The 27,439-nt window shown below is 38.6% G+C and overlaps 1 protein-coding gene across 5 annotated transcripts in view; it reads right to left on the reverse strand.

Moving 5' to 3' along the window:
• Positions 1-27,439, reverse strand: part of trappc9 (trafficking protein particle complex subunit 9) — a 213,826-nt gene that overhangs the window by 29,162 nt on the left and 157,225 nt on the right. Inside the window, exon 22 of one of the 5 annotated variants that reach the window (XM_067611540.1) lies at positions 8,999-9,112. The exons of the other annotated variants lie outside the window; for them this stretch is intronic. Within the exon in view, the coding sequence (XP_067467641.1) occupies positions 9,090-9,112 (23 nt within the window). The 3' untranslated portion in view covers positions 8,999-9,089. Of the gene's footprint in view, positions 1-8,998; positions 9,113-27,439 lie in introns of those variants that run through there. 5 annotated transcript variants of the gene reach the window in all.

The following is a 27,439-nucleotide window of genomic DNA, read 5'->3' on the forward strand; positions in this document are numbered from 1 at the left end:
GCTCTTTGTAATTAGACCTTGGCTAAGAGACACAGAGGTCTTTCTCATGCCTCCTGTATAATTGCATCTGATATTCACAACTTAACAATATTTTGCTAACCTATGACTTTTAAACAATAAATCTCCTCCTGTCTGAAAGTTCTTATTGGAGGAGCAGCTGAGCTCTACTGGTCTGTTAAACCTCTTCAAGTTCAAGCAGCTTGAGGTTATGTCCTGTCTTCACTGCACTACCAATGAATCTTATGCATTTATTCGCCATCTTATGCATTTATAATAATCTTATGCATTTATTCACAACCACGTTACCAATGTCAGAAACCATCAAAGAAAACACTTTTGCAATGATTTCCATGACATCATGTAACAGATTGTGGTAATATCATTCATAAGTCTGTCTGTCACATCTTTTGATAAGTTTGAAAGAAGAAGAAATGAGAAGAGCGGATTGTAGTCGTGCGATTTCATTCAGTCACTTTTCACGATCAGTTGGTCACACCTTCCTATTTCACTAACCTACGTATTGAAAGAAATGTAATGCTGCCTGAGGTATGGTTCTTACCAACATACTGAGCAAAAGTTTACAATGAACGTATGTGCAAAGTTGCTAAATGTTATTGCTATTGAACCTATCTGAAAAACCCTCACTGACATTTTTCATTTGTTTTCCCACAATATATGCATGTGGTGACTAAAGCATGTTTGATGTTTAAGCATAATAAAGGCAACTCAAGCAGTTAGTTCTTCTGATTTTGAAAAAGTAAACACTAAGATTGTGCAAGACACAAGATTTGTTAAATTTAGAAAACAATCTCACTCAAGGCCCATTTAGTAGTTCATCTGATACATTTTGACCATCCAATAATCTTCATAAAACTGTTGTGGGATTGTTTTCTCAAATGATATTTCCAAGGTCAAGAATGAACTTAGAAACTCCGGATGTGTTTACTTTTTCGATATTTACCCAAAGTCACGATCTTTCCTTAACCTTAACGAAGCAAACTCCGTTCTCTGATGTCAAAGTCTTGCGCTTTGGTCACCATCCACTTCGACCATGCCCATACAAGTTTTTAGGAGATAGTTGATTAAACTGAAATCAATTAGAAATAGTTCTGGGTATCATGTCAGAGTAGAGTTTTATTACTGGTCACTGAGGCGTCAGTTCAATCAGAGAGACTACTTCATTCTTCTCCTCTTTTCTAGGTCACTCCTTTTGGCTTCTATCCATTCATACAGTATATTTTCCCACATTCCTCTGTTACTGTACATTATCAGTCTAAAATCTTAAATGCTACTTCCAGTTGGTTCACAGCATCATATAAATCTAACCTGTGCTTTATCAACAACGCTTTATATCTATAAACTAATCTCTCCTTATTTAAATGATGGGGCGCAAACTTACCACTTACACACAATCCAACACCATCACCAGGATCTACAGTTTCAAAAATTACCACAAGGCTGAAACCTTTCTGTCAGTCTCAACAAAAGTTGAGCAAAATACGCTTTACAAATGTCACATTTATTGCAGGGCTATCGCATTGGATCGCATTACATTGTACAGGTGTTCAGCAAAAGCAATCACAAGCTCCCATTTACTGAAACAGTTAGGTTGATGCACAGATGTCAAATAAATAGACAGATGTTGAGCAGCAGCATTTCATGAATAAGACTGATATAGCTTCTGTTTTTTTTTTTGTGTACAAAGATCTTATTAGTTGCGTAGTGAGACCTTGTAGTAGTAGTGTTTTGCATTAGTTTTAAATACTATGATCTGGAGAGGGGTTTGTTGAAGGTTTAACATCAAGGACATGAGGCAGTGCTACTGTATAATAAATGCTGAGATTAACCTTGGGATTTATTCATTCATCATCATTCTTTCATTGCGTAAGTGAGGGCAGCATATGGACTTTTGACCAGATTCAGCTCCAGTTTGGCAGCTGTTCACTGTTCAATTAAGTGAGAATACACCTACACAAAGCAGTTTAATTCTTAAAATATTGTTTTTGTGTGAAAATGACTTGCATCCACGCTAGCATTTCCAGGTCGTTTCAGTAGAGACCTCTGCCAACAGAGAAACACCTAAACAATAGAAAAACTATATCTCCTCTTTATTGTCCTCCTTTTAGTTGGCAAACAACAAAACTGCATCACAACCTACATTTAGTAAGGAGTACTGTAGACGCAGCCTGGCAGACCAAAGTATTGCTCTATGGCTGTGACATCATTAGAAAAAATCAACATGGATACAGCTTCATGACAGCTGTGTGATAGGCTATATCGACATTTAAAATTAGTGCTCACGGACAAAAGTTAGAAGCAAAAAGTTGTCTTGTGAGTTTTGTTACCACATAGCAGACTCTGACTGGGCAGCTACAGAGACAAGTGGTTACTGTGCTGTGTGCCAACCTTCCCATCAGTCCCTTCCTGATGATCACCTACACTGGCTTTTAACACTGCCAAATTCACAATATCATTTACATATTTTCTGTTCGATTTGATCTGTTACCGTTTTCCTTGTACACACTGAAACACCAAGCTGCCATTTTAAGATTTATACACTCCATTATACACTCCATTTTGGAAAAGCAGTTTTAGTCTGGAGGGAGGGCTGTTTACATACATTATGAGCCAGTAACAGCCAACTCTGTCCCTTACTTTGATTTTACTAGAGATTTGATTGAGAGTTTGCCATTACTCATTACTGGAGCTGGACGAGAAGGTCCTTGTCCAACACATTTTAATGGCTGCAGGGGTCAATTAAAGCCCTAGTGAGATCTTACATTTCCCTGTTTTATATCCAAACACTTTCATTTCCAACTTGTTTTTGAATGAAGCAGTTTCTTTTATCAGAAAATGTGTTGCAAATTATAGAAATCTGTTACATCTATGATGTGTAAGTGTCGTGCAATGCATGAGGCATTTCTGAACACCACTGTGTGGCTTAGTCTGAAACTCTTATTAACCCAGAGACATTTATTACACCCCTGGCTGTCTCTTGATGACCTGCCTGATGACCTGTAGAGCTATTTTACTTCACTTATCTACTATAGCGATAATTGATAGCCCCCAGCATTTATTTTTTTTCCATGTTAAACTCTCATTAAATTCTCAAAGTATATTAACCAGTTAATGTAAATAACCCACAATAAATTTGTCTAATTGACTGTTTTATTACTTTATATTGCCATTGAACATAAAATAATAATAATTCAACCTCTTCAGTTCATTGTTTTTAAATCTTGGTCTTAGCCTTGGAAAAATCTGGTGTAGAGGAAGTGGTGTGTTTTAATTTTTCAGCAGCTACAGTGGGCTGTTTGGGATGAACAGAAATGGGCATGATTTTAGGAAAGAACAACAAAAAAACACCACCATAGTGAGCACTTGGCACCAAATATGTTGGAGAAAAAATAGATTTTGCAGCGCTTACCTCTCCTTACAAATCAAATCAGATTTGCTCAGCTGAGTGGTCACTTCACCCTAGTCGTCTGTTCTTCAAATAAATGCTTTTTGTGCACTTTACTTTTTGATAAATGAAAATAAGCACTCGGGTATTGCTTAACAGCTTGTAAAGATATCACCAACTGTAGCGAGACCTGGGCTACATTTAGAAAAGATATGACTAATGAAAAGTAAAATGAAAGATTGTAGTGATTGAGCCAGCCATGCTAATGAAGGAGCACTGATAGGAAAGGCTGGGATGGAGGATAAAAATGAATGGAAAAGAGTGTGAAGAAGGAATTAACTTTGACTTGTGAAGATAGATTCATCCCACAAAGCTTAATGAGTGGGGATGATAGAGTTGAGAAGTGACAGAGTGAGAAATGGAGATGGAGTGCAGCTTGTGGACAGGTATGGAGGATGCAAAGAGTTGCACAGTCTGAGTGAGTTGTCTAGGAGAGGAGGAAGAGAAGAAGGGGAGATGCAGCCTAGATTGATGGAGCGAGTGCGTTTGGGTACCTGCTTTAGTGCGGTGATTGATGGCGGACAGGTTAGAGATGTAATGCAGTTCAGGATGATTTAATTTAGAGGCTAGGAACCTGGATTGCTTAGCATAGGCTAATTCTGTTTGACCTTCTTCAGGCTGTTAGAGAGATTTCACATTATTTCTCCATTAATCATGTTGAGTAAACTCAACAAGTGGATTGAATTGACTCCACTGATTTGAGAGCTGTCATTCCATACTGTGATAAAGATGGTGATAATGATCCCAGCTAGTTGTTCCATTAGTGTGAGCAAAGCCCCGAAAATATCAGCTACAATGCTACTTTTCCACTTTTAGTCTGTCCAGATACACACATACACTATCTGAAATCATACAGTGATAGGAGTACAACAGGTTTTCTTTTATTTTCAGCTTCAGTCACACATGATGCTGATAAGCATTGTTTGTATGCTGGCTCGCATCCTCATATCTGAAATTAAGTGCATTCATCTTCAGTGTGGTGAGAAGGGTGGTAATTAAAATGCTTTAAAATACAACAGTGTAGTCACTACAGGAGCTGCAGTGAAGCATTACTAAAAGATCACAACAGAGACAAGAGCTTCTGGGTGGTATTCCAGAAAGCGGGTTTAACAAACTGAATCTAACCCTGAATTCTGAGCTGATGAACCCTGAGATGGGAAGCTCAGAGTTCCGGTTCCAGAACAGCTGATCAGAGTCAGTTCAATCAACCCTGAGTATGTTCACTCTGAGTCAAGCGTGTGTGTGATGAATGAGAAAAAAAACCACCATCAATACAGCTCTGATACTACGATTCATCACGGCAACAGGTAAATAAAAGGCAGAGCCTCCATTTTAATCCAGTGGATGTAGAGATATTAATGTATGTGTATGCAGACGGTGCACATTTTGTCTTTAAAAAAAAAAAAAAAAGCCTGAGTCAGAGCGGGGAAAAGTGTCAATAAGTTAACACAATAAAGTTTTATTCAGTGTTGTCCATTAATTCATCATTTACCAGACTTACATTTCCTTAATGGATGATAAAGTGGTGGAATCAACTGTGTATCAGGCTGTAGCTGCATTGCATTGTAAATGTATTTGTTCAGCTTTAACCTGATGCAGAAAAAACAAAGGAGGCAGCAACTGAAGATGAAAAATATAGTTAAAGATTTAAAAAATATATATAGATCAAAGACATAGAGACATGACTGTAAGCTCACAGTCTGATTCAGTAATAATGTGTTTGGTAATTCACACTAGAAAAGGCGTTAGATTAAAATACAGTACATTTTAAAATTTTACACATCTATTTGTGTCTTAGCTCAACAGCCCTCAGTGACTTTATTTTAGCTACTTCAACAAATGTAAATTTAAACATTGTCACTGAAATGCTGTTAAAATGCATTAAGACTATGCACCCTATTTAAAAAAATCACTTTCAAACTACATTCCACAGCTGCACCATGATCCTGCTCACTTAGAAATATTAACATAATAATCTCCAATAAAATAGGAATAATGTTCCATCAGTGTGACCAATCACATCATGAGTGATAGAGATTATTATTCATTGATCTTACATGTCTAAAACATCATAAATATTTTCTAAATTTAAACTGAGATTACACTTTATGTGCGATTAAAACATTCCAGGAACTGCTCTAACAAACTGACAGCTGTCTTATGTGCACAGTCACAGTGTTATTAAAAGAGACAGAGGTTTTATTTTGAGCTGAGGGTGACTTGATATTAATACTTGAAGGTGAGAGGAAAAAACGCTGTTCAAAGAAATGACTGATGTGCATAAAGGTTGTAACATTGGAAATTCCTGAGCGACTAAACTAATCAGGCTACCACGGTAACAGACCCAGAGTTTAAGTTACCTCTCTCTCTGGAATGGAAAACCCAGAGTTTCCCTCATCTCAGGGTTAATAAACTCAGAGTATTCACTAAACCTGCTTTCTGGAATATCACCCCGGTCTTCAGATTTACCTTTGTGTGTTACTGAGGATGACATACACACAAACACAAATAATTGTTCATTGCCTTATTACAAACCTTGGATGTCCAGCCTTGTCAAACCTACTCAAGTTCGTTATTTATTCTTACACAAACGGCACTAAGCCTTACATAGTATTTTTCCCCAGTAATGAGTGTTTTGTTTAAAAAATAAGATAAAGAATCTCTGTGGATCTCAGTTTATGTGAGTAGGTAGGATGGCAGAGCAAGTTCTTAATGAGAAGACTTTGCTTTTACTACATCAATCCTTGTTGAATCCTTGATACCCCTGCAGGTGACTGAAGTAACTTTTCTAAGACATTGATTGCCGTTCGTTCTGTGGAGGAAATAATAACCTTGCAGGTAGCTGAGCTGTCTATAGAGATTTGCCCCCCAGTGCAGTACTGACAGCTCATTATCTTAGTGTTTCTGCCTCACACTGATAATTCACCCAGAAAGTGGTGCATGTCATGCCACTCTTGTTTTTTTTTTCCCCCTGAAAATTTGGTCTTCATTTATGTGGTTGAATGTGATCCTTCCCAATGATTCAATTTGGTTTCAAATGTTTGTCAGGATAATACTGATAAGGACCTATCTTCTCCGACACAAAGATGCTGATTTTCTTTCACTAGACAGTAATGGCCAATTCACTCTAGCATTCATAACAGCAAAATTCTGGACCAAAGTTAACTAATTCCAATGGATTCACTGTAGTCAAAAGATTTGCTCACTGAGGCGAAGTAAACCTGTGCAAAGCTTTCAGGAATTCAACTTATATCATCTACCAAAGGCAAACTGTCTTTACAATTCTGGGTAACACTTTCTATGAAGCCCATGTCTAAAATGCATTATAACATACTTGTAATGCCTTATAATCTGCTTATAACACTCTATAATTAAAGTTGTAAACACAGACACACAAATATTCATAGTGCTTTATAACAATAATACTAACACCTTATAAAGCATTTTATAATGACTTATAATGTCAAGTATCATAATACTTCATAATTGCTGGTCACTGACTTTTTTTTACAAGGATCATAGTGTATTATAATTCTCATCGTTGTAATACATTATAATCACTGTTATAATGCATTATAATGTGATTATAAGTTACTCTAAGTGGTCATCGGGCGCTTTAAGTGAAGTAATGAAATTCTTGAGGAATAGGCAGATATGATTACATTACAAGCTGTTAAGTCACTATAAGTGGTCATTGTTTGCTTTAAGCCATGTGAAGCAGGACAGTAAATATAGCAGGACAGTTAAATGTAGCCAATGTATCCCTCAATGGGTCTCAGACCCTGGTCTTCCAGACCACAGATGACTGCACTAACTACTCAACCAGCAGCTGATCCTGCTAGCCAAGGGTCAGTGTGTCAAATCATCTCTAGAGAGAAATGACCTGCACCGTGACATTACCCCCTCCTCCAGGAAGTGTGTCCCCACGCTTCAGCCTACCACCTCCTCACACGGTGTCAGGCTCCTCATTCACTTCAATTCATTTTAATACTTCTGAATTAGAGGTGGTAGGCTGAAGCATGGGGACAAACTTCCCGAAGGAGGGGGTAATGTCACGGTGCCTGTGCCCTCTAGAGCAGTGGTTCTCGAAGTGGGGTCTGAGGAGCCCAGATGGTCCTTGAGGGGGTTCCAGGTTTCCCCAGCAAAAAGGGGAATAATTTATTTTCACTATCATTCCATCCATAAGTAACACAATGACAGAATGTGTGACTATTTTGGTCATGGGTTTCATGTACTTTCTGTAATAACACATCCAAAAGCAAAAATCCTATCAGATGGGGATCTGTGGTCTAATTTGCGTCAGTTAAGGGGTTGATGTGAAAAAGTTTGAGAACCACTGTTCTAGAAAGTAATGACAACTGATTATTACCAGCACTGGCCCTTGGCTAGTGGGATGAGCTGTTGGTTGAGTGGTTAGCATAGTCATCCAGTCTGAGAGACCTGAGTTCAAGTCCTGGTGTGGGAACCATACTTCGCTACATTTACTGTCCTGCTTCACTTTACTTAAAGCAAACAATTACTACTTACAATGACCTATAACCAGTTTGTAATGTAATGATATCTCCCTCTCCGCCTTCAGTACTTCACTTAAAGCACCCAATGACCACTGAGAGTAACTTAAAATCATATTACAATGCATTATAACAGTGATTATAATTAATTATAAAATGATTATTATGTATTACAACTATTAGAATTAATACACTATGATCCTTGCAAAAAAGAAAGTCAGTGAGTGACCAGCAATTACGAAGTATTATGATACTTGACATTGTAAGTCATTATAAAATGCTTTACAATGTGTTATGATTATTGTTATAAAGCATTATGAATATTTATGTGTTTATAACTATAATTATACAGAGCTATAAGCAGATTATAACACATAAGTATGTTTATAATGCATTATAGACATGGGCTTCATGGAAAAGTGTTACCAAAACCATCTATACTGTTTGATTACTTTATGTTAGGTGCTGATGTAAAAAAATGAAAAGAAATGTGCCAATACACAGTATTTTTTCTCGCTCGTGTTGGTATCAGTCCCAAAAGGTCCACTACAGGTCAGGCTGTGTTGAGCACAGATTAAGATCTGTGGTTAAACAGTTGACTGGAACTATTTTTGCTGTGACCTATTTTATAATTTTAACAGACACCTGCCAGCCAATCAGAAACAAGTATTTCCAGTTATGATGGGAATACATACATAGATCATTTCTCCTTTTTCCTCCCCTTCAAGCACAAAATTAAGTTTATTACATAGGTCTTAACTTTCTTTGCTGTATGTTCTCCTTCTTAAACAATTTGTTGAAGTATAAATAGATGGTGCTAGACTTTAGAAGTACCCTAGGGTTAATTTGTCTTGGACATAATTGCCACATTAAAGTACTGCACTCCACAGTGTTTCAGTGTGTCGTATTATCTGCTCAAGAAACAAAACAGCAGCAACAGGAACATCGTGCCACAGCAGATTGTGTGTGGGTGAGTATGCAGGGCTTTTGTTGTGCTCCTCTTTTTTACATAAGAAAACAACATTCCCTTTAACAGCACCCCTTCGGTTCATGTCTGGGAAATCCTCTTCTAGTTGCTGCTGCATCTGCGTCATCAGGAGCAATTTTTACAGCTTTCAACCTCCCACATGATGGCAAGCTTGAAACACAAAGAGAAGGCGGAATGAGAAACAGAGGTGCTTTCCCTGCCTTCTTTAAGGAAGCTTGTAGTCGGGCATCTCATCTGTCAAAGTTTTAGCAGCAATTTTATGCTGTAAAATTGAAAAGGACAACAATCTTTAGTGACTTGAAGTTTGTTGTCTGACACTTTTTCAAGTATCTGAAGCTAAAACTAAATTCTCCAGATGCATACGTGGTTTTCATAGGGCCTCACATTTTAAAAGTAGGTACAATAACCAAATTTGAACCATCGTAACAAGGAATATCTCCACTTAAAGAGTAACTACAAACCCAAAGTCTGCTAGCTCCCTCCCTCCTAGCATATTTAAAAAATGCAGCAGAAGACTGCAGGGCAACGACTGTAGGGGGAGTGGCTTCGTGGCTACGTAATGTGTGACACGGGAGGTATTTTATGACGTAGACCCAAACAGTCGACTCTATGTCAGCAAGGTTCAGCGTTGATTTAAAACAACGCATGAAATGCTGATTTTTATAAATTTAGTGTCAATGTCAATATTAACACCAGAATTGATCAGTTTCATCACAGTACAGTCATATAATTTAGTTCACAGCTCAAAAACAGGTTTAAGTGTGCAGTGCCTCTTTAAAGATCAATCTTATGAAAGCTAATCATGTTGGTGGAGGTTTTGCCTCATTGAACAAAGATCAATTTGTCAGCAAAACAACTGCAGTGGAATCTTTTCTCACTTGTCTTCAATTGGTTTTAAGGCTAAGACTTGGACAGGAATTCCACCACCATGCCTGGAGGTATCTTCACCTATTAGAGTTTTAATGTTGAAGGTAAAGTGGATTCATTTGCATAATTAGGGTTGAAACATATTAAGAGAAGAGGCAGGTAGGCAGAGCAGAGTAATGAGGCAGGGAAATGGGAGTAAGTGTGCAGCTCAGCATATGACAGCAGCCATGTTTAGACCGCACTACGGTGAATCTCTCAGGGGAAGCTTACTAATGACTTTGATTTTTCTGGAGATGAGTCAAAACAGTCAGTGGCCTCCCTCCCTCCCACTCAATCTGTCCTCCTCAAACAAGCGCCTCCACTGTCTGTTGATGTTGTTGTTCCAGTGTCGAGTATGGAATTGACACGGCAGGCTATTGTACAGCGGTCTTGTTTGGCTTTCCATTCTCAGAGATTCTGTCAGAGGAGGAAAAGGTGGATACTTTACAGTGCAGCGCGTCTCCTGCACTATCGAGTGCCACACCATCCCAGTGAGCAAATATTTGACAGTGATAGAGGCTTTGTGCTCCATTGAAACTATTCTCAGGCAATGCACCTCTCATGTGTGCAGCCTTTTAGTCTGTTGTTGTGCTTCTCTTTGTTTGTTTCCAGACTGCAGCTCTCACTGCATTGTAGACATTGTTCTTACATGGCCAAGGAACTCAATTGCTTTTGATTGTCTAATGCCACATAAACTGCATGTTTGGGTTGCTCTGATAAGACGTAGCGACTCAGTTTATCTTATTATTTCATACTTCAACATAAATAAGCAAATAATTATGTATATTCTGTAAAATGTTCTCTTTGTTTTAATTAGCTTCTGGACAGTTGTAGAGCTCCCTGTGGGCTGCTTGCCAGGCCACTTGTGGTGTTGTAATATTTATCAAACCAAATGAGCCTCCATACACGCCAGGAATGTCTGTAGTCTAGTCCTACACCAATGAGCAAGATAGTATCCAATTAATTATAATGATACATTCAAGAAAAAAATAAGTAATCCAAATTTAATCAGATGTGATGTGCACAGAGTTGTAATCACAGATAGGCCTGAGGTTGAGTTTGATGTTCAGAAGTGCTTTACAAAATGAGAAAAAACGAATCTAAGTCTTTGAAGCCCTCTGTGGAGAGATGTCTCTCGCTATAGACTTCAAGATTCTAGATTACCATAATGAAGGATAGGTTATCCCTAAGTAGCATGTCATTATCCTTATATGACTGATATGAATATGTATATAGGAATAGTTAGATAAGCAGATCAATGCCACTCTCATTTCTGTCTGTTGAATATAAAGCTACAGCCAGCAGCCAGTTAGCTTAGCTTAGCATAAAGACTGGAAAAAAGGGCAAGCAGCTAGCCTGACTCTCCCCAAAGGTAACAAAACCAGCCTACCAGCAATAGAAAAGCCCACTAATCAACAACTTATGTCTTGTTTCACTAATCCATACAAAAACTGAAGTGTAAAAGTGACAAGTTGTGGTTGCAGGAGGTTAAGTGTGGGACTATTTCTTGGCCGGGTGTAGTGTCTTCCTGGATGTTGGATTAAGCAAACAAGATGTAATGTGTTAATAGGTGAGCTCTAGGGGTGCTGATATGGTGGATTTTGTGACAGAGCCAGGCTAACTCTTTCTCCCTGTTTCAACTCTGTGTGTGCTAAGCTAACCGGCTGCTTGTTAGCCTCATATTTAACAGACATATATGAGTGTGGTATCAATCTTCTCATCTAACTTTCGGAAAGAGATTTGAATATTTTATTTCATTTCTATTAATGAACTGTGGCAACTATCTCCCTAAACCCCAAACCAATAAATCAATTATCTAGGCCATTGCATTATCAGCAAATGCTTTCTGGAATCACTCTATTGACAATGTATGGATGAGTGACTTTATGGACTGTCACAGTGCCCAGAGTCGATATAAGCACAACTTTGCAATTAAATTTTTGTTTGTGGCCCTACAGTCAGCTTGCTTTCACAAAAGTCAGAAAAAATAGTTTTAAAATACTATAGATGTGTGAGTTTTTGGAAATCTCCTTGGGTACAGTGCTTTTCTCTGTATACTGTAGGTCAAATACGGTAATCAAGGAGGGCATCCTCCTTTGTGCGGAGGATAATTTTCAGGAATTAAACATAACTTCTTTTTAATTCGTGACAATACAGTCTGTCTTGCTTTGTGGCCATGAACTGTGAGAATAGCTCTTCTGGTTGTGTTTAAATCAGCATACTGGATTATCAGATCAGATTTATTGCAGCAGTTGTTTTTTCCTGCTTCCACACTCGGACTATCGACGTCTGCCGGGAGAAGATAGCCCTAATTATTTTCAATCCATATGTGATTAACAGAGATTTGCCTTTAAATGCTCAGCGCGCGGGCCTGTTGAACAGTCAGCTCAGACACGGACCAGTAGCTTCAGACTCGCTCCATGAGCTCATAGCTGAATGTGCTTCAAACCACCGTGGGAATATGGGAATGTGAAATCACATAAAATCTCTTATACTAACAGTGTTTTTGGCCATAACTTTTTCCTCAGCAATTTTCCATTTGTCATAATATGGTTTGTGAGATTCAGCAGGAATTTAGGAATGTATTTAGGGGAAGGTCAAAAAGTCTTGAGTCACTATGGTATCCATTTATCATGCAAGCTACCCCTAAGAGCAAATGCAGAGCTACTATTTGGCTTATGTCTTGTAACATAATGCAGCTGTGTAATGATTGCCCCAGGCGAGTTCATCTATGGTCTGTGTACTTGATTAGCCGTAATTAATTTTCTGACATCAATCCCAAACTCAAGGCAGCAATCAAGAGATTTCTTTTTTTTTTTTTGCCTGATTGAAGCCAAGTGGCAGTAAACTATATTTGGAAAATAGAAAAGTGAGATCACTGCAGTTTTAACACTGTTTGGTAACAGGTGAATGTGTGGGAAGGGAAGCAGATAAGAAGGTATGCCAAAACCCATAGCTCATATTCTGCTGATGTGTGATGATGTTTACTGGGGAATATGCAGAGAGGGAATAAGAATTAAAAAAGAAATGGCATTCTTGGAACAATAAATCCACAGAATTAAAGCTGCAGAAAGCAAAATGTTTATGTAAAAATATGCACAGCCTACTTGCTTCAGCTTCTAAGTAAAGCTGCAAAAGAGACAGGTCTCCCATTTACTGTTTAAAACGCCATGGTTTTGCCATAGTTTTAATATGTAATTATTTTCAGGTGTTAAACATGGTCACTCTCACAGGAAGTGACAATTCAACACCTGAGAGTAACATACTGTTGTTTAAACAGCAGTGAGGAAAACCATCCAGAACAAGCACAACTCACTGATGACAACTAAACCAACCGTGAAAACATTTTTATCACATTCAAATACCTTTTCAATGATTTCATATGAGATCCAAAAATTCTAAAGGCAATTTCCTACGGCTAAAGTCCCTGTTCTGTTTCCAACTTTCATATCAGTGACTTAAATTCTCACAAGGGTAGTTGAATTTAGCTTGCCTAATTTCTGAATGAATTTGTGTTTTAAGCAGAAGTGTGAAGTGAATATACATTGCTATGCCTTGTAAACCTTTATGTTTTAATATTATTAAAATGACCACATATTTAACTGTTAAAGGTGCAATATGTAAGTATCCGAAATTCCCTCTCACACTAACATTATCCAGCTAACCCCTCAATATCACAATATATTTCACATGCTGTGCGGAAATATTAGCTTACCTGACTGTGTTGTGGTGGGTGCCAGTTGTTTGTTGATGTTAGCGGAATCCATTTCAAAGTTAACGTTTACTATTGTTGCACCCTGTTGATGCCGGAGAGAGGCAAGGCTCTCGAGAGTGCACATAAATGTCAAATCCTTTGGATTTCCAGGGAAAAACCAGCCCGAGTCCTTCACATAGAAATCAGTCCACAGGCTGTTATAGGCAACCGATCAAGTCTGGGAAGGTCTCATTTTTTAAGTTACCTTACAATCCGTTCACTCATTGGCAATAGAAAGCATATATATACATATAGAACCTTCAACACATTGGTATTTTTTTTGTAGTTATGGTAGATGTTAAAAACAGATTAACTTTTAGCTGCCCTAAATACCTTATTGTCTTTCTGTTTTTTATTTGGAGTCTCACACATTAGTGAAACTGTTTCACCATCAAAAGATAAATAAGGTTGTAATCCATTTTACCACCAACCTGTTTTTCTGTTTAGGCATAATCACATAATACAGCTAAAACAGCTTGTGAGTGCTTTATCCATGTAAGCACAACAGATAATTTGGGGATTTTAGGCATTTTCCTACTCTGTTTTCAGATATTTTGCCCACAGTGTCCAATATATTCAAAACACCTTTTACAACACTATTCAAAATTATAGCCTAAGAGAGGCTTTATTTAAATTAAAACATGTTTTATAACCAAATTACTGTCGTTCCTTTCCAATTATAGAGTTAGAAGATTATCTAAGGTATAGGCTGTGCTTCCCATAGCCAGAGTAGGCAGACTACTTAGGACTTGGCACATATCTAAATGTATTTTCCATTTAAAGTAATAAATTCAAGGTTCAGTTGGTCATGGTCGAGGTAACACCTTTGCCTCATTTTGAGCCGGGAAAAGCCCTGGTGTGAGTTAGTGTGTAAGCCTGTGCACAGTGATTCAGAGGCTCTCTACATGGTTAAAATTAATCCTCCAGCCATGTTGTCACTCCTGTCCCCTAGCTGGCCTCCCTGCAGATCCTTGAGTGCCCTCACAGTGCAACAGCACCGGCAATGTCACGCTATCACTTTCCCTTCTTACCTCCGACACAATCATGACATGAAAAGGGGCAAGCAAGCGCATAAATATGCAGACATACACAACAATATGTGCTGTACAGACTACATATTTCCCATGACATTCGTCTAATAAAAAATGTATCCTGGTGCCTGTTTCTAGGTTAGAAATAGTGAGGACAGAAAAAAAATACTATGAAAAAGAGGATACATTGCAGACCACCCACTTGAGCAGCAAAGCACATTTTCTTTTTGTTCAAACACTAAAGAGGTGATTTGTGAGTTAATATTTCAACACACATTTTTTAAGTTCTGTTTTCTAGGTAACAAAACAATTTGTATGACATCTGTATGTTTAACAAATATTAATTCAATTATGATTCATTTATCTCAACACAGATTGATACCAAGGACATAAACATGTTGTGGCTGTAGTACTGAAATGCTCTCTCCAGCATCATCTCTCTCATTTGAGGGCTTTAAATCCAGGACTGAATCCAGGAACTGATCAGGCCGAGCCAAGATTAGATTTTTAAAGATAAAATGAATGAGCAGCAGGGAGAAACACTCTTTACTCATCATTTTCAACAAAGCCAGTGAATATGAATGAATGGGTGAATCAATGAATGGATGAAACTATCAAGGAAAGTAGAACTGAACCAGCTCCAAGAGGATTTTAGCAAAGAGCATCTGGGCAATATTGCTGTAATTAGGAAACCAGCCAAGGCCGGTTTTTCTCTTTCGAACAGTTAAGTCAATGAAAATCTGGAGCATTGATAGTATGCCACCCAACATTTGTGTGTTGATGCTTGAGATGCCCCACAATCCCACTGTTATTAGCAGAGAGTGATAGGTGAAATAGGGGTTTTTAAATTACACCTAGATATGAAGAACAGCAAAGACCTAGACGTCAATAGAACACAGTGCTTTATATCTGCACACAAATGATTCTAGATTAGATCCTGACACCTTTGTAGGGTAGAACATGTCTGAAACATGCTGCTTTATGTGGTACAATATCATCTATCTATGAGCTTCTTAAAATTATCATTGCTGAGTCTTTAATTTATTGTGTGGAAGATGTTTGAGCCCACTCTTAAGCTGTAGGATGCAAACTTGGTTTGAGAATTTTCATCAACAACCAATTTTTCAGTAGAGTTTTAATAAGCACGATTGCCAGCAGCAACAGAATGTTTGTGCTAGCAAGGTGACATTTTCCTAAAGTGTGATATGGTTTTTTGGTACTGTGGGGACTAGCTTTCAGTGTAAGGAGTGGAACATTGTCACTGGCAATCCATTAGCACACTGCCATTTTGGTGTCAAATGGACAACATTTTGCACCTTCTGCTGCCTGCCAGCTCCGTACATGTCAAAACCACACTATCATGGCCCAACAGTGTTGTGTGCTATTTTGCTAGAGGCTACTGTATTTCCATTTTTCCATTTTTCCATTTTTCAATAAAAAAAAATCAATTACCAAAAAGACAAAAAACAAAACATGTTTTTTTCCCCAATTATGGCAGTTGTGTGAGCAAGAGTAGCTATAGATTAATGTTTAATTCTGTACAGCCTCTCTGTGCCCAACAGCTTGCATGTAAGAAGCCCCGTTCTTTCAGGTGATTAGCTTTCTTTACAGCTAGCAGGTGCATCTTCCATCTGCAGTCTTTAATTTGAATGACGCGCATTGGCAAAGCAGGAATACGTACATCAGCTTAATCACGTTGCCTTGAATAAATCCTGCACCAGTGCTGTGTAAAGTAACCACACAAACCTGTGGCGTCTTTGTACAGCAGGGTGTGGTAGAGCAGAAACCTGACCTGTCATATAACTGTGTTGGTTAAATTTCATAGTGGAGTGAACAGAAATGAGAATATTAACTTCATCATGGCAGACATCCCTGTGGACTATTACTGAAACAATTTAGTTGTGCTGCAGTGGAAAAGGAAAACAACCTTTCTGTCACTTGCAGAAAGGTTACTTTTTTCTTACTACAGTCAGGACACCTGCTTCATGGTCGATCAGGTTCTGGTTCTTATGACGTGCTGTCCAACCACGTCAGAAATCAAATGTGTTTATAGTTGTTCTGAATGGCTTCACTCAAAGGTGGAGTGAAAAGCCGACCATCACAGAGAGGGGAGGGGGATGGGCGACATGATATTGTTTAAATACAGGGATAACGTTGCATATTTTATCAATAGTGTTGCACTCGGTCATTGTCATGGGAGGATTGTCAATTTCGGGTCTCTTGTTTGTCATTGCGACGGCAGCGACACTACATGAGCATGAATAACTAGGCTTACTTGGCTAAGCCAGCTAGCATACATCCATGAGCATGCTAGAGCGAAGTGGTGCACTCCCAAAATGTTCTTGGTGGAACTCGCACTCTAGAATTATTGTTCTGCAAGTTGGAACGAGTGGATTATTGAACTATTTTGACTATTTACTAACTATTTAGAGCATACCGAACCGAAGAAAGTAGCTTACCGAACTGAACATCCCGTGCTGAACAATTTGGGATGAATACAGGTACCGTTACACCCATAACTGATAATATATGATAATGGATTTTTTCTAATCCAACCCTGGTTCCATATGAGCCCCTGGTTCCTCACATGCCTCCAACCACAAAAATACCAAAAGTGCATTGCCTACCTCTGCACAGTGTGCACTTGACTGCGCCTTGCACTGTGACCAGACTCTCATTCTCCAAGAATTTGAAATGTTTAAGTAAAGCACTGTGAGTTAAATCGAGCGACAGTCTATTAAAATAAACAAAGAGGTGTCCTAATTGGTGCAGATCATGCAGTGTTACATTTATTTTGAGTTTGTCTTCCAACTTCCATCTTGGAAAAAAACAAAACAGTCTTGGACTTGATAGTTACACCAAGTGAAGTCCAAACATGCTTTTGAAGGGAAGTATGGGCACTGTATCAAATACAAATTTAGCACCTCTTTTCTGCGGCCATGCAGCAGTAAAGTGGAACATTTTGGTGTGCGGTCCAAACATGGGCCAAAGCATGAAAAGGACAGGGGAGTAAAAATATACACCAGCACAACCAAATGCTGGGGAATACAACTATTCCTTCCCCTGCCATAGCCAGTTTACTTTCTTTCTGAGGGAACTGCATAAATGCAACAGGACTTAACTAGCAACAACATGGGCCTCCACCTAGTGTTGGCAAGCTGCCTCTTGATGTGATGTGAAGAGGAGAGAACTGTATTTCTGGCAGGCAGCTGTGAGTCACTTTGTCAGTGCTGAACTTTGCTGTAGCACTCATCACTGCTTCATCATATCACTGCAGTGTTTGCAGGTGAAAAGGTCACTCCCTCCAACCTAAGGACTAGCCATGTGTGTTGAGTTGATATTATTTAATAGTCCAGCTGCGGGTAGTGGTGGGGTCATAGCCTGAAAACATGCAAGGCTACACTGATGGCTTAGACTTGAGATATCAGTCAAAATGTAAATATGTGCTGTTTGGCTTTGCTGTAATTTCCATAGTAAAATGCCCAGTTCATTACTGTCATTTCAGAATTATGGCCATTTAGTCTGACATTGCATATCATTTAAAGTACCCTGCTGTATATTTACATATTGCAGCAATATACTGTGCTCCGTTTCTGCTCATAGGGATTCAGTGCCAGCTTCTGTTCAGTTGTACAGATATTGAGACATAATATCATTATCTTGTAATACATCCCTTATCGTCAATATAGTTATTTTAAGGCATTCGGGATTCTAGAAATAAAAATGCTGTTCATTTTTCTGAACAATTTTAGATGTTCCATAGTCTGAGCAATTCCCAGGCTTGGATGGGAATTAAACTCTCCCAGTTATATGATTAGAGCTAAAATCTTTGTTACAAAATATCAGATTCTTCCATTAAGTTAAAGTCTGTGTTTGTAAAACTATTAGAAGATAACAACAACTTCCCAGGTGCATTTTAATAAATTACATCCAATCACAGAGTTTAGAGCCCTTGAAAATAAATATTAAATATTTCTCTATTCTCTCTCTAACGTTAAATATTCATGACTAAATTAGCAACAATCAAGATTAAACTTTGGAAGAGAAAGATAGTTATTGTTTATGAACAATAATGTTTGTTGATGTTTATTTGATGTTCAGAATTACGTGACACTTTTTCTAACTAAGCCCCGCCCACGTCAAACCAGGGAGAAAAGAAAGGACAAAAACACGAATATAGAAATCTCTCATATAAAATAACCAGAACTGTTCAACCTTCAGAAAAATGTGTGTTCATGTGGGACCCCATCACTCATACTGAAAACCTGATTAAGAAAATAGTTTTTTAGGGGCCTTTAAAATTCTGTCTCATGAGCTGCAGAAACGAATGATTACACTTTTTCAGAGAACTGATAATACAATCTGGGCTGATATTAAATAAATTCACTTCAGGATTCTAGGATTATTAATTCTGCAACAACCAACCCATATTTCATTCCCAACCGCAAAGCAGAAGACTTTTGAATTCCCTAGAACTCTGATTTGTGCCTCTGACTGGCTTCTTCTCTATCCAACAGCTGCCATGCTCATAGATATTGTAGTATTTAGAGCCATCTGTCATGCAAAACATGACTGAGCATGAACATGGTTTCTCAGAAATAAAGTTGAAATAATTAAAACTGTTGGCCATAACTACAGGATAGCTACATTATACGACAGACTCATGTGTCTCTGTGTTGAGGAATATTGACAATATCAATAAAAGAAAGCTTTGAAACAAGTATTAAAATTCTTCTGGGACCAGCCGCTCATCCCACTTCACGATTCTCACCCTTATTGAGATTTCCCTTCTGTGGGCATGTAAATCAGCGAGATGGTTTTATGTATATGTACAATATAGCCTTGGGTTTTTGAGAGAAGACTCTGGATAAGTCAAGATAATGCCAGGTGGCCCATGCTTCAGCCCCAGTACTCTTCTTCTGTGGCACCATGATTACATTTATCCCCTGCCACGACTTGAATTAGAACTAGGACTTAAAGGACATACCTGAAACCCTCTCTCTCACTCACCTTCACTTTTCCTTCCCTGACTCTCCTCTCACCCAAGATGACTCAGTAAGCACAATCTTCCCAAAAATCTCATTAAGGCCCACCACAGCCACTGAGTGCTGTTGCATTATTCATGTGTTTTTCCCAAGCACTCTCAAAAACTGGGTGAATAATTCCATCTGATGTTTAAAATGCACAGCAAGAAAATCAGCTAGATTACATCTAAGCATACCTTTATACTAACAATACTGTCACTGGGCTCCTACTAGATAATAAATTCTCATATATGAGGTGATCCATAAGTAACTCAAGCTGCGTAAAGTCACATGTACTGCAATTTATAATCTATATAAATAATTTAAAAAAGCTTCTTTAATGAGATGAAGCATTGGACATATTGGGTTATATTTAAAACACTTAACGATCATCAGTTTGAGACATGTGGCTCATCTCAGGACTGAGATATTTCAGTGGGACTCATTAGCTGGCAAACATAAGCATTTTATTTATGCATGGGATGCTAATCCATCTAAAACTGTATGTGTTCTTAACACTCCCTGCAGCGCCATTCAATGTATCCACCAGGGCAGCTAAAGAGATCTGCATAATTCTTCAACTGGCTGTAGAGGACCTGTCAAGCTTTATAGAGATGGAGAACTTGTACTTAAGTGGGTATACACAGAGGTAAGAGTGTTTGGGTGTAAGGTTGTGTACTTTCCTGTCTACAGAGTGTTAGTAGTTAGAACTACAGTACACTGAGCTGGTAAGTAGTTGTTTTACTTAAAGAGGACCTAATATGCTGATTTCAGCTCTAAATTCTTATTTTTGGACTCCACTAGAGCAGCTCTGCATGATTCACAGCCCTTTATGCAGCCCCTCAATATACACAGTTTCTCTTACACTCTGTTTTAGCTCCTGTCTCTTTAAGGCCCCCCTCTCGATGAGCCCACTGTGTGCTGTTTGGTCAGCTTTATGTATCAGAGTTGTGTAACTTTACTGTCAATGCAAACCAAACCTTTCCTATTTTAGTGCTTCAAATTAAAAGCTTTTAAATGACTAACGGGAGACTAAAAACATGTTCCTCACCGAATTAGCGGAGCTCCGTCAATGGCGCTAAAAACCGGTTGAAACAACAACATATGGAGCTATTTGGAGCTATTTGTCGAGTGAATCAGTTAGGAATAACACAGGGAGGAAGAGTACAAGCAGAAACAGCCACAGTGAGATGTTTTATGAAGAGCTGCAGTCTGATTATCAGACTAGTCTTCAAAATTGTTTAAATCAGATTTAAAATTTTGTCAATGCTGATCCAAACTGTGTTAGTATCACATTTGTCTTAAACTGCAAAGGCTAAGCTACTATATTTTTGCGACTAGTTTACAGTGCTAACAACACAGTTTGGCAAAGAAATTTCATTCATTTTAGGAAATGCTTCCCAAACATGTTGGTTACTGTCTATGATACGGAAAGACAACAAACCTGTTGGAGGATGAAAATATGGTACTGTAGACTGGATCTGGATCATATGCTGCCATAAAGTCTAACGAATAATCCCAAAACTTCCACCGGAAAGAACAACCGTACAGCTCTAGCCTGCCAGCATCTTAGGTGTTAAAGTGTAAAATTAAATCCTACTTTGATCCGAGATATTAACATCCTTCAGACAGCAGATGATACAGCAGCTCTGATACAACACTGACTCAACTATTATGGATATATGGTACCAGTAAAAAGTTTAGACACACTTTCTCATTCAAGTGAATGGGAAAGTGAGTCCAAACTTTTGACTGGTACTGTACACTCACGCATTCTACTACAAAAATCTTCAGTGTTTCCTCATCATCTTCTCTGGCAGTTTTATTTATGACACAGCTGAAGATGATAGTTTGGGGGTTTTTTTTAATCTCTTCCCACTGCTATATTTTCATGCATGCCAGGGAATGTTGTATGAGTAACTGAGGTTGCAGTATCATTTCATGACTCATTTTTACCTTCACATGAGACATATGCTGTAGGCAAGCCCCAAGGAAGGCGGGAGATTCCACAGCTGCTGCTGTTAAAATATGCAAATTGGTAAAATATGGTTCCAACTAAATATAACCTGCAATTAAAATTTTAGTGTTGCATTAAGCAGGAGTATAACACAATAATGACCCCACTGAGTCACAACCTGTAGATGATTTATAACCAACCTGAGTGTGGTGGGTGAGGATGCAGAGAAAGAGAGAAACTTATGAATAAATATGCCTGCATCAATCTAACACTGATGTTACAGCAGGGTGTTGTATGGCTTTGTCTAAGTTTTATGGCTGTTGGCAGAGCTGTGGCCTTTATTAATTCAGCCAAATAAAGTATCACGCATAGCAGGGTACTGTATATATGCCAGTGAGTGAACTGCACCTGAGCACTACACAGCCAGACAGATCAAACGTAAGTTTGGCTGAACTTTACTGTTCAAATTTGCATAGAGTCCAACAAACTTTAAGTCACGTTTTCTGTCATATAACATACATGTATTATTATGGTGTGGCATGTTTCCACAGCTCCTCTCTCTGAAGTGCCATAAGGATGAGTGCCTCTCATCTCCATGTGCAGTGAGAATAGAGACTAACTCAGACTGGCAGATGGGTAGAGGGCATCCAGTAAACAGCTACACAGGTCAGGATGACATTAAAATGTCTTTCATTGGCCATCTAACTAAAGAGGGGGAGTCCTCGTGCATCTACAGGCATCAAGAGTCACATTTACAACACAGTACAGTACCTCCTGGCTTTCACACACACCCACGCATAGCTGAAAAATTTCAAAGAATTGCCTCTTAGATGTTTAATATTATTTTTGTAGTTTTTATATTTTCTCTGAAATGTGGGTGCATAACTAAAATTACACATATTCTTGCTTTATGACAGTTTCTCCTAGTGAATCATTCGTGATTACATTCTGACAAATAATTTATCTGTCAAGTTCATCGCTATGAGTTGTAAGCAGAGTCCCTTGCACACACACACACACACACACACACACAGGCAGTGCTGTCAGCGCTCTGGTGGGCTCAGTTGGCAGCACTGAGAATGCCTAGCATGCTGTCAGCGGCACGTTCGCACTGACCTCGGACCAGTGAAACACAGCAGACCAGGACATCCTACAGTCTGCTGAGCACGGATCAGCCAACTGGCCATGACGCTGAAACATGGTTTGTCAGAGAGGGACCCTCTCTCTCTATGCAGCACCCAACAGTCACACCAAACACAGACCGGGGGAGGGGGGAGTGGAGCTCAGCCGATATGTTTGTTTTTAAAAAGTGATACTAGTAATGATTCTAAAACCAGCCCCTGCTGTCTGCCACAGGTTGGAAACTAGCTGATGATCCAAAAATGTTGTGTTCATTGGCTGAAAATGTTAGAAAAGCCTTAAGGGCCCCATTTACACTTCTTATTTCAACACTAATATCTGAATAAAAAACAAATCCAATTCTTACACTTTCATTTAGACATATTAACCCAGATTTTTAAAAAAATCCAACTATCTTCGTCTTGGTGTTTCTCTGTAAATGTAATTCAAAAGAAGAAGTAGATGTACACTGATGGATGTCTTTGCTGAAAGAGTTAAGCTAGCTAGCTACCAACAACTGACCAGTGAAAGCTTTGCTCGCCAGTGTGGCTTCTTCCACACAAAAATTACTGATGTAGTTGTTCTTGGGGAGACATGATCCCTCACTGGTTTCCCGCCTGTTAACACTGCCAATTGTGTTCATTGGAACATGTAGTTGCTGCTGGGCTGGCCCCCTAAACTCTTCAACATCAGGTGTCTCAGTCCTCCTTGGGAGAGTCTTGAGATGCAATCAGTTATGAACAATAACTCTTGTTTGCATTTACAATTCAGTTCTTTGGGCTCATGCCCGAGACTCATGAGGTAGATACATATAAATGGGGTATAATGGGTTTTTGGAAATTGATAACATTCATGTATTCATTCATTGGACTTCAGCTGTATTATAACTGTTTTCGCCAGTGTGGCTTCTTCACCAGTGCCATTGAAAAAGGCTTTTTCATGAAAAAGAAACAAAAAAACACCTCATTATCCTTAGGATTTATGTCCATATTGAATGATTCCACACCTCACAGTTAACGTCCAATCTCAGAATTCAGTATCAATGGAGGAAGCACTGCGTCCTTTCTGTAGTGAGGCAAGAAAATAAGGGTGTGGAGGTTGGTATAGTAGATGGGTGTATAACACGTCCGATTTTCAACGCGGGAGACCAGAGCAAAATGCAAAATAATTGTTTTTTAGAATTGGTCCCTCTTAATCTGCATTTAAACGAGAAAAGACAAACACGGCCTTTCGAAACAGAGGCTACCACAAATGAATTGAATTAAAATGTGACACAATAATTAATTCAGGTTAAGTCCAAGCAGTGTAGTTTGCTCAAATCTTGCTTAAAATCCCTCTTATCAGAAGAGGACACACAAGTTTAAATATTGATACTGGCCCAATATTTTGAAAAAAAAAGAAGAAAACAATATATCAGTCTAACTGTAAAGTAGCCCCTGATTCTCATATGGTGAAATCTGCGGGACTCACAGATTGAATATATATATGTATGTGTGTGTGTGTGTGTGTGTGTGTGTGTGTGTGTGTGTGTGTCTCCACCTGTTATGTGACCATGTCCTGCTCACGCCAGACTGTCTGAATCACGCTCGGGCAAGAAGGCAGAACTAAGGCCCTTCTGCTTTCATCTATAATTCAGAGCAGCACCACATACCATTTGTCTCCTGCAGAATTACAATTTCATATCTCCTGTTTCTGGGGAATTGCTTTTCGAGATAGAAAAAAGGGGGTGCACACCTATTCAAGGTTTCAGGTGTTCCTTTGTAAGGGCTCTTTAGGGAATAAAGGAGTATCATGTTAGGAAATCTATCAGCAAAATACATACAGTATAAAAGCAGTGCGAGATATTTCTTTACAAAAGGCTTCTGAGGGTTGCAAGCATCCATCAATGGGAAAATCAATAAATCTGCTACGCTTTTGCTGCATATCATCTTCTTTCTCTGTCTCTGTTCAACCCAGGACTGATGCCTCTATAACGAATATTAAATCTCTATATACAAGCGCATACTGATGTGAATGTACTGGGCTTTACGGCACTGTGCATTTTCTGGGCAACAGATAATCCATAACAGACTTTCATTTCAGTTCTTGATATAGTTACTTAGTGAAGAAACTCATAACATATACTGCATGCAAAATGAATAAAATAAAGAGAAGAGTTCATTTGTGGCTTATAAAAGCTACAGTATCTGAAAGGTCTGTGCATGCAATTTCATGAGGGATACTACAAACTTGTATCAGCATTACCAACTAATGCTAATAGAAGAACAAATGGAGACTCGTAAAACACCTACTCTCACAAATAAAACATGAAGGACTGATGAATGTTACATCCAAAATATTGTATTTTTCAACGTGTGTTTTATATTTAAAGTACCAACAGTGTTTTTGACTAGTTTTGGAAGTTTTGAGGGCTTCACAGTCATCTCCTCTGAGCTGCAAACCTACAATCTAGAGGAAACTTTTTGGAGATCTTACAATTGGCTTGGCTAATCCATAATTAGCACAAAGTCCAATAACAAAGCAGACTGAGTAGGCTGTTCCTCCCAATCAGTCCCTTTTCAAGTTTCCCTATTGTGTCCGTTTAAGTTGAGTCTGGGACTCAGCTCAGGGACCCAAATATTGTTACAATAGAGCCAGTGTCTTTCCAGAAAAAGGCCCCTGAAGCTCCTTGCAGTACTGTAAGCATCTCCATTTCTGCAAAAGACAGTTACATTTTCACACAAAATTTAGGACAGAAGTACTTTCTTGGATACTATCAAAAAAAACAAAACAAAACAAAACAAAAAAAACGTCTATTTGCAATAATGATTCTCAAATCTACTGGATGTGGAGAGACTGAATTATTTGTGCAAACACCCAAAATGTCTACAGCACACAGAAAAACTACAAAACTTAAGTCCCTAATGTTCACTGAATACACCTATGAGGTGTTGCTATATGTCGGTTTATCAAGCTGATTATAAGGTACAGTAATACACAAACACATTAATAAAATAAAATGAGACATGGTGAAACATGGTCAGGAAAATAACAGGGGGGTAAACCAATCATTAATACCTAAAAGTCAATGCTGCATGCCGGAAAAGCAATACAGAGGAAAGATTTATAGTTTACAGAAACAGTGCACAAAAATCCAATAATGTCCAGTGAGCTGCGAGAATGACACTGTGTGTGTGTGTGTGTGTGTGTGTGTGTGTGTGTAAAGTTGTGTCATCTGCTGCACAGAGCTACATGGCAGCCTGGCTGAGACTCATTGGTCAACCTGTCATCACTGGTTCTGACTCACCGCTTAACCTTTGTGAGCATACGCCGTTATTTAGTACAACACTGGCCCCGTGGGGAGAGAGAAACGGTTAAATGGATGAGGCTGCAGCGGACAAGCTTACCAGCCCCACCCCCTCACACACACACACACACACATACAGTACTGAACATGCACACACTCTTATCTACTGCACTCAGCTTCTCACTGTAGACAGAGTGGAGACTGATTCATTCAAAGTTAGAAAACAGTTCAGAGTAAACCAACTGAAGTAAGGCTATTAATCCAAAACAGTTGAATGTTTAATAAAACATATGGAAAGATTTATCAAATGGTCTACTGTCAATCCTAATACAATATTTGGCAAAAGGCAAATATAGTACGTCACTTGTGTGAATATTTCTTCCTCCCATATTTGTTTAAAAATATTTAAATTTTTAGCCAAAATAGCAGCATAGCTCTAAGAATAGCAATGTTGGTCCAAGAAATTTATGGTCCCCAGAGGATGAATCATACTGACTTTGGGGATCCCCTGACGTTTCATCTGGTGTCCATCATTGGGTCCATGTTTCACTTGAAACACTTGAATACTGTACCTCTCATCTACTAGGTGTAGATGTAGATATAGAGTAATGTTAGCATGCTAAACTAAGATAGTGAACATGGTAAACATTATACCTGCTAAATGTTGGAATTGTCACTGTGGGCCTGTTTACCAAATAGAAACAGACACAAATAGTAATGAGTCCAATCATTGCTATCGATAACTTTAGTTTTGCTTAGTTACATGAATCAGTGTTTCATAATGTCCCGATGACATACTGTATGTAGTGCTCAAAATTTAAACCAATCAGGCATTTCTATTTGATTTTTTTGCCAATAATGACATCGTGATGACACTGCATCATAATGCCACATCTGTCACAATGATTTCTATTAAATTGGTTTCTGCCACATACAAAGTGACAGTCAAAATTGAATTTGGCTCAAAGTGGCACAGTTTTCTTTTCATGAATTAAGCACATGTTCTAAAAGAGCATTGGAGGTAATGCAACTGAGATAAAATCAATTCTTCTACATAAAATTTTTTTCTTCTTGCATCACTGTTGGTCCCAAGTGGACAACGTGTGCTCATTACACACTGTGGGCTTCTAATTTGCTTTCTATTCTAATAATGGAGGGAACAGACATTGCAATTAGTGAGATCAGTTGCAGAGGACAAATAGTGTAGTTTATGTTGTAAAGAGAGGGAACCAGTCAGAGAGTGCTAACAAGACTCATGGTTAACTCAAAAACCCAACATCATGCCACAGCTGGTATCTCAGAAGAATACAATGCACCTGACACTGGTATTTCAGCTGACAGTGTTACAGCTCAGAGCTTTTTGGGGTGTGAGTTACTGTGTTAGATATTTTTTTAATTGG

This window comes from Thunnus thynnus, chromosome 15, assembly GCF_963924715.1.
Source record: "Thunnus thynnus chromosome 15, fThuThy2.1, whole genome shotgun sequence".
NCBI classification, from domain to species: Eukaryota; Metazoa; Chordata; class Actinopteri; order Scombriformes; family Scombridae; genus Thunnus; species Thunnus thynnus.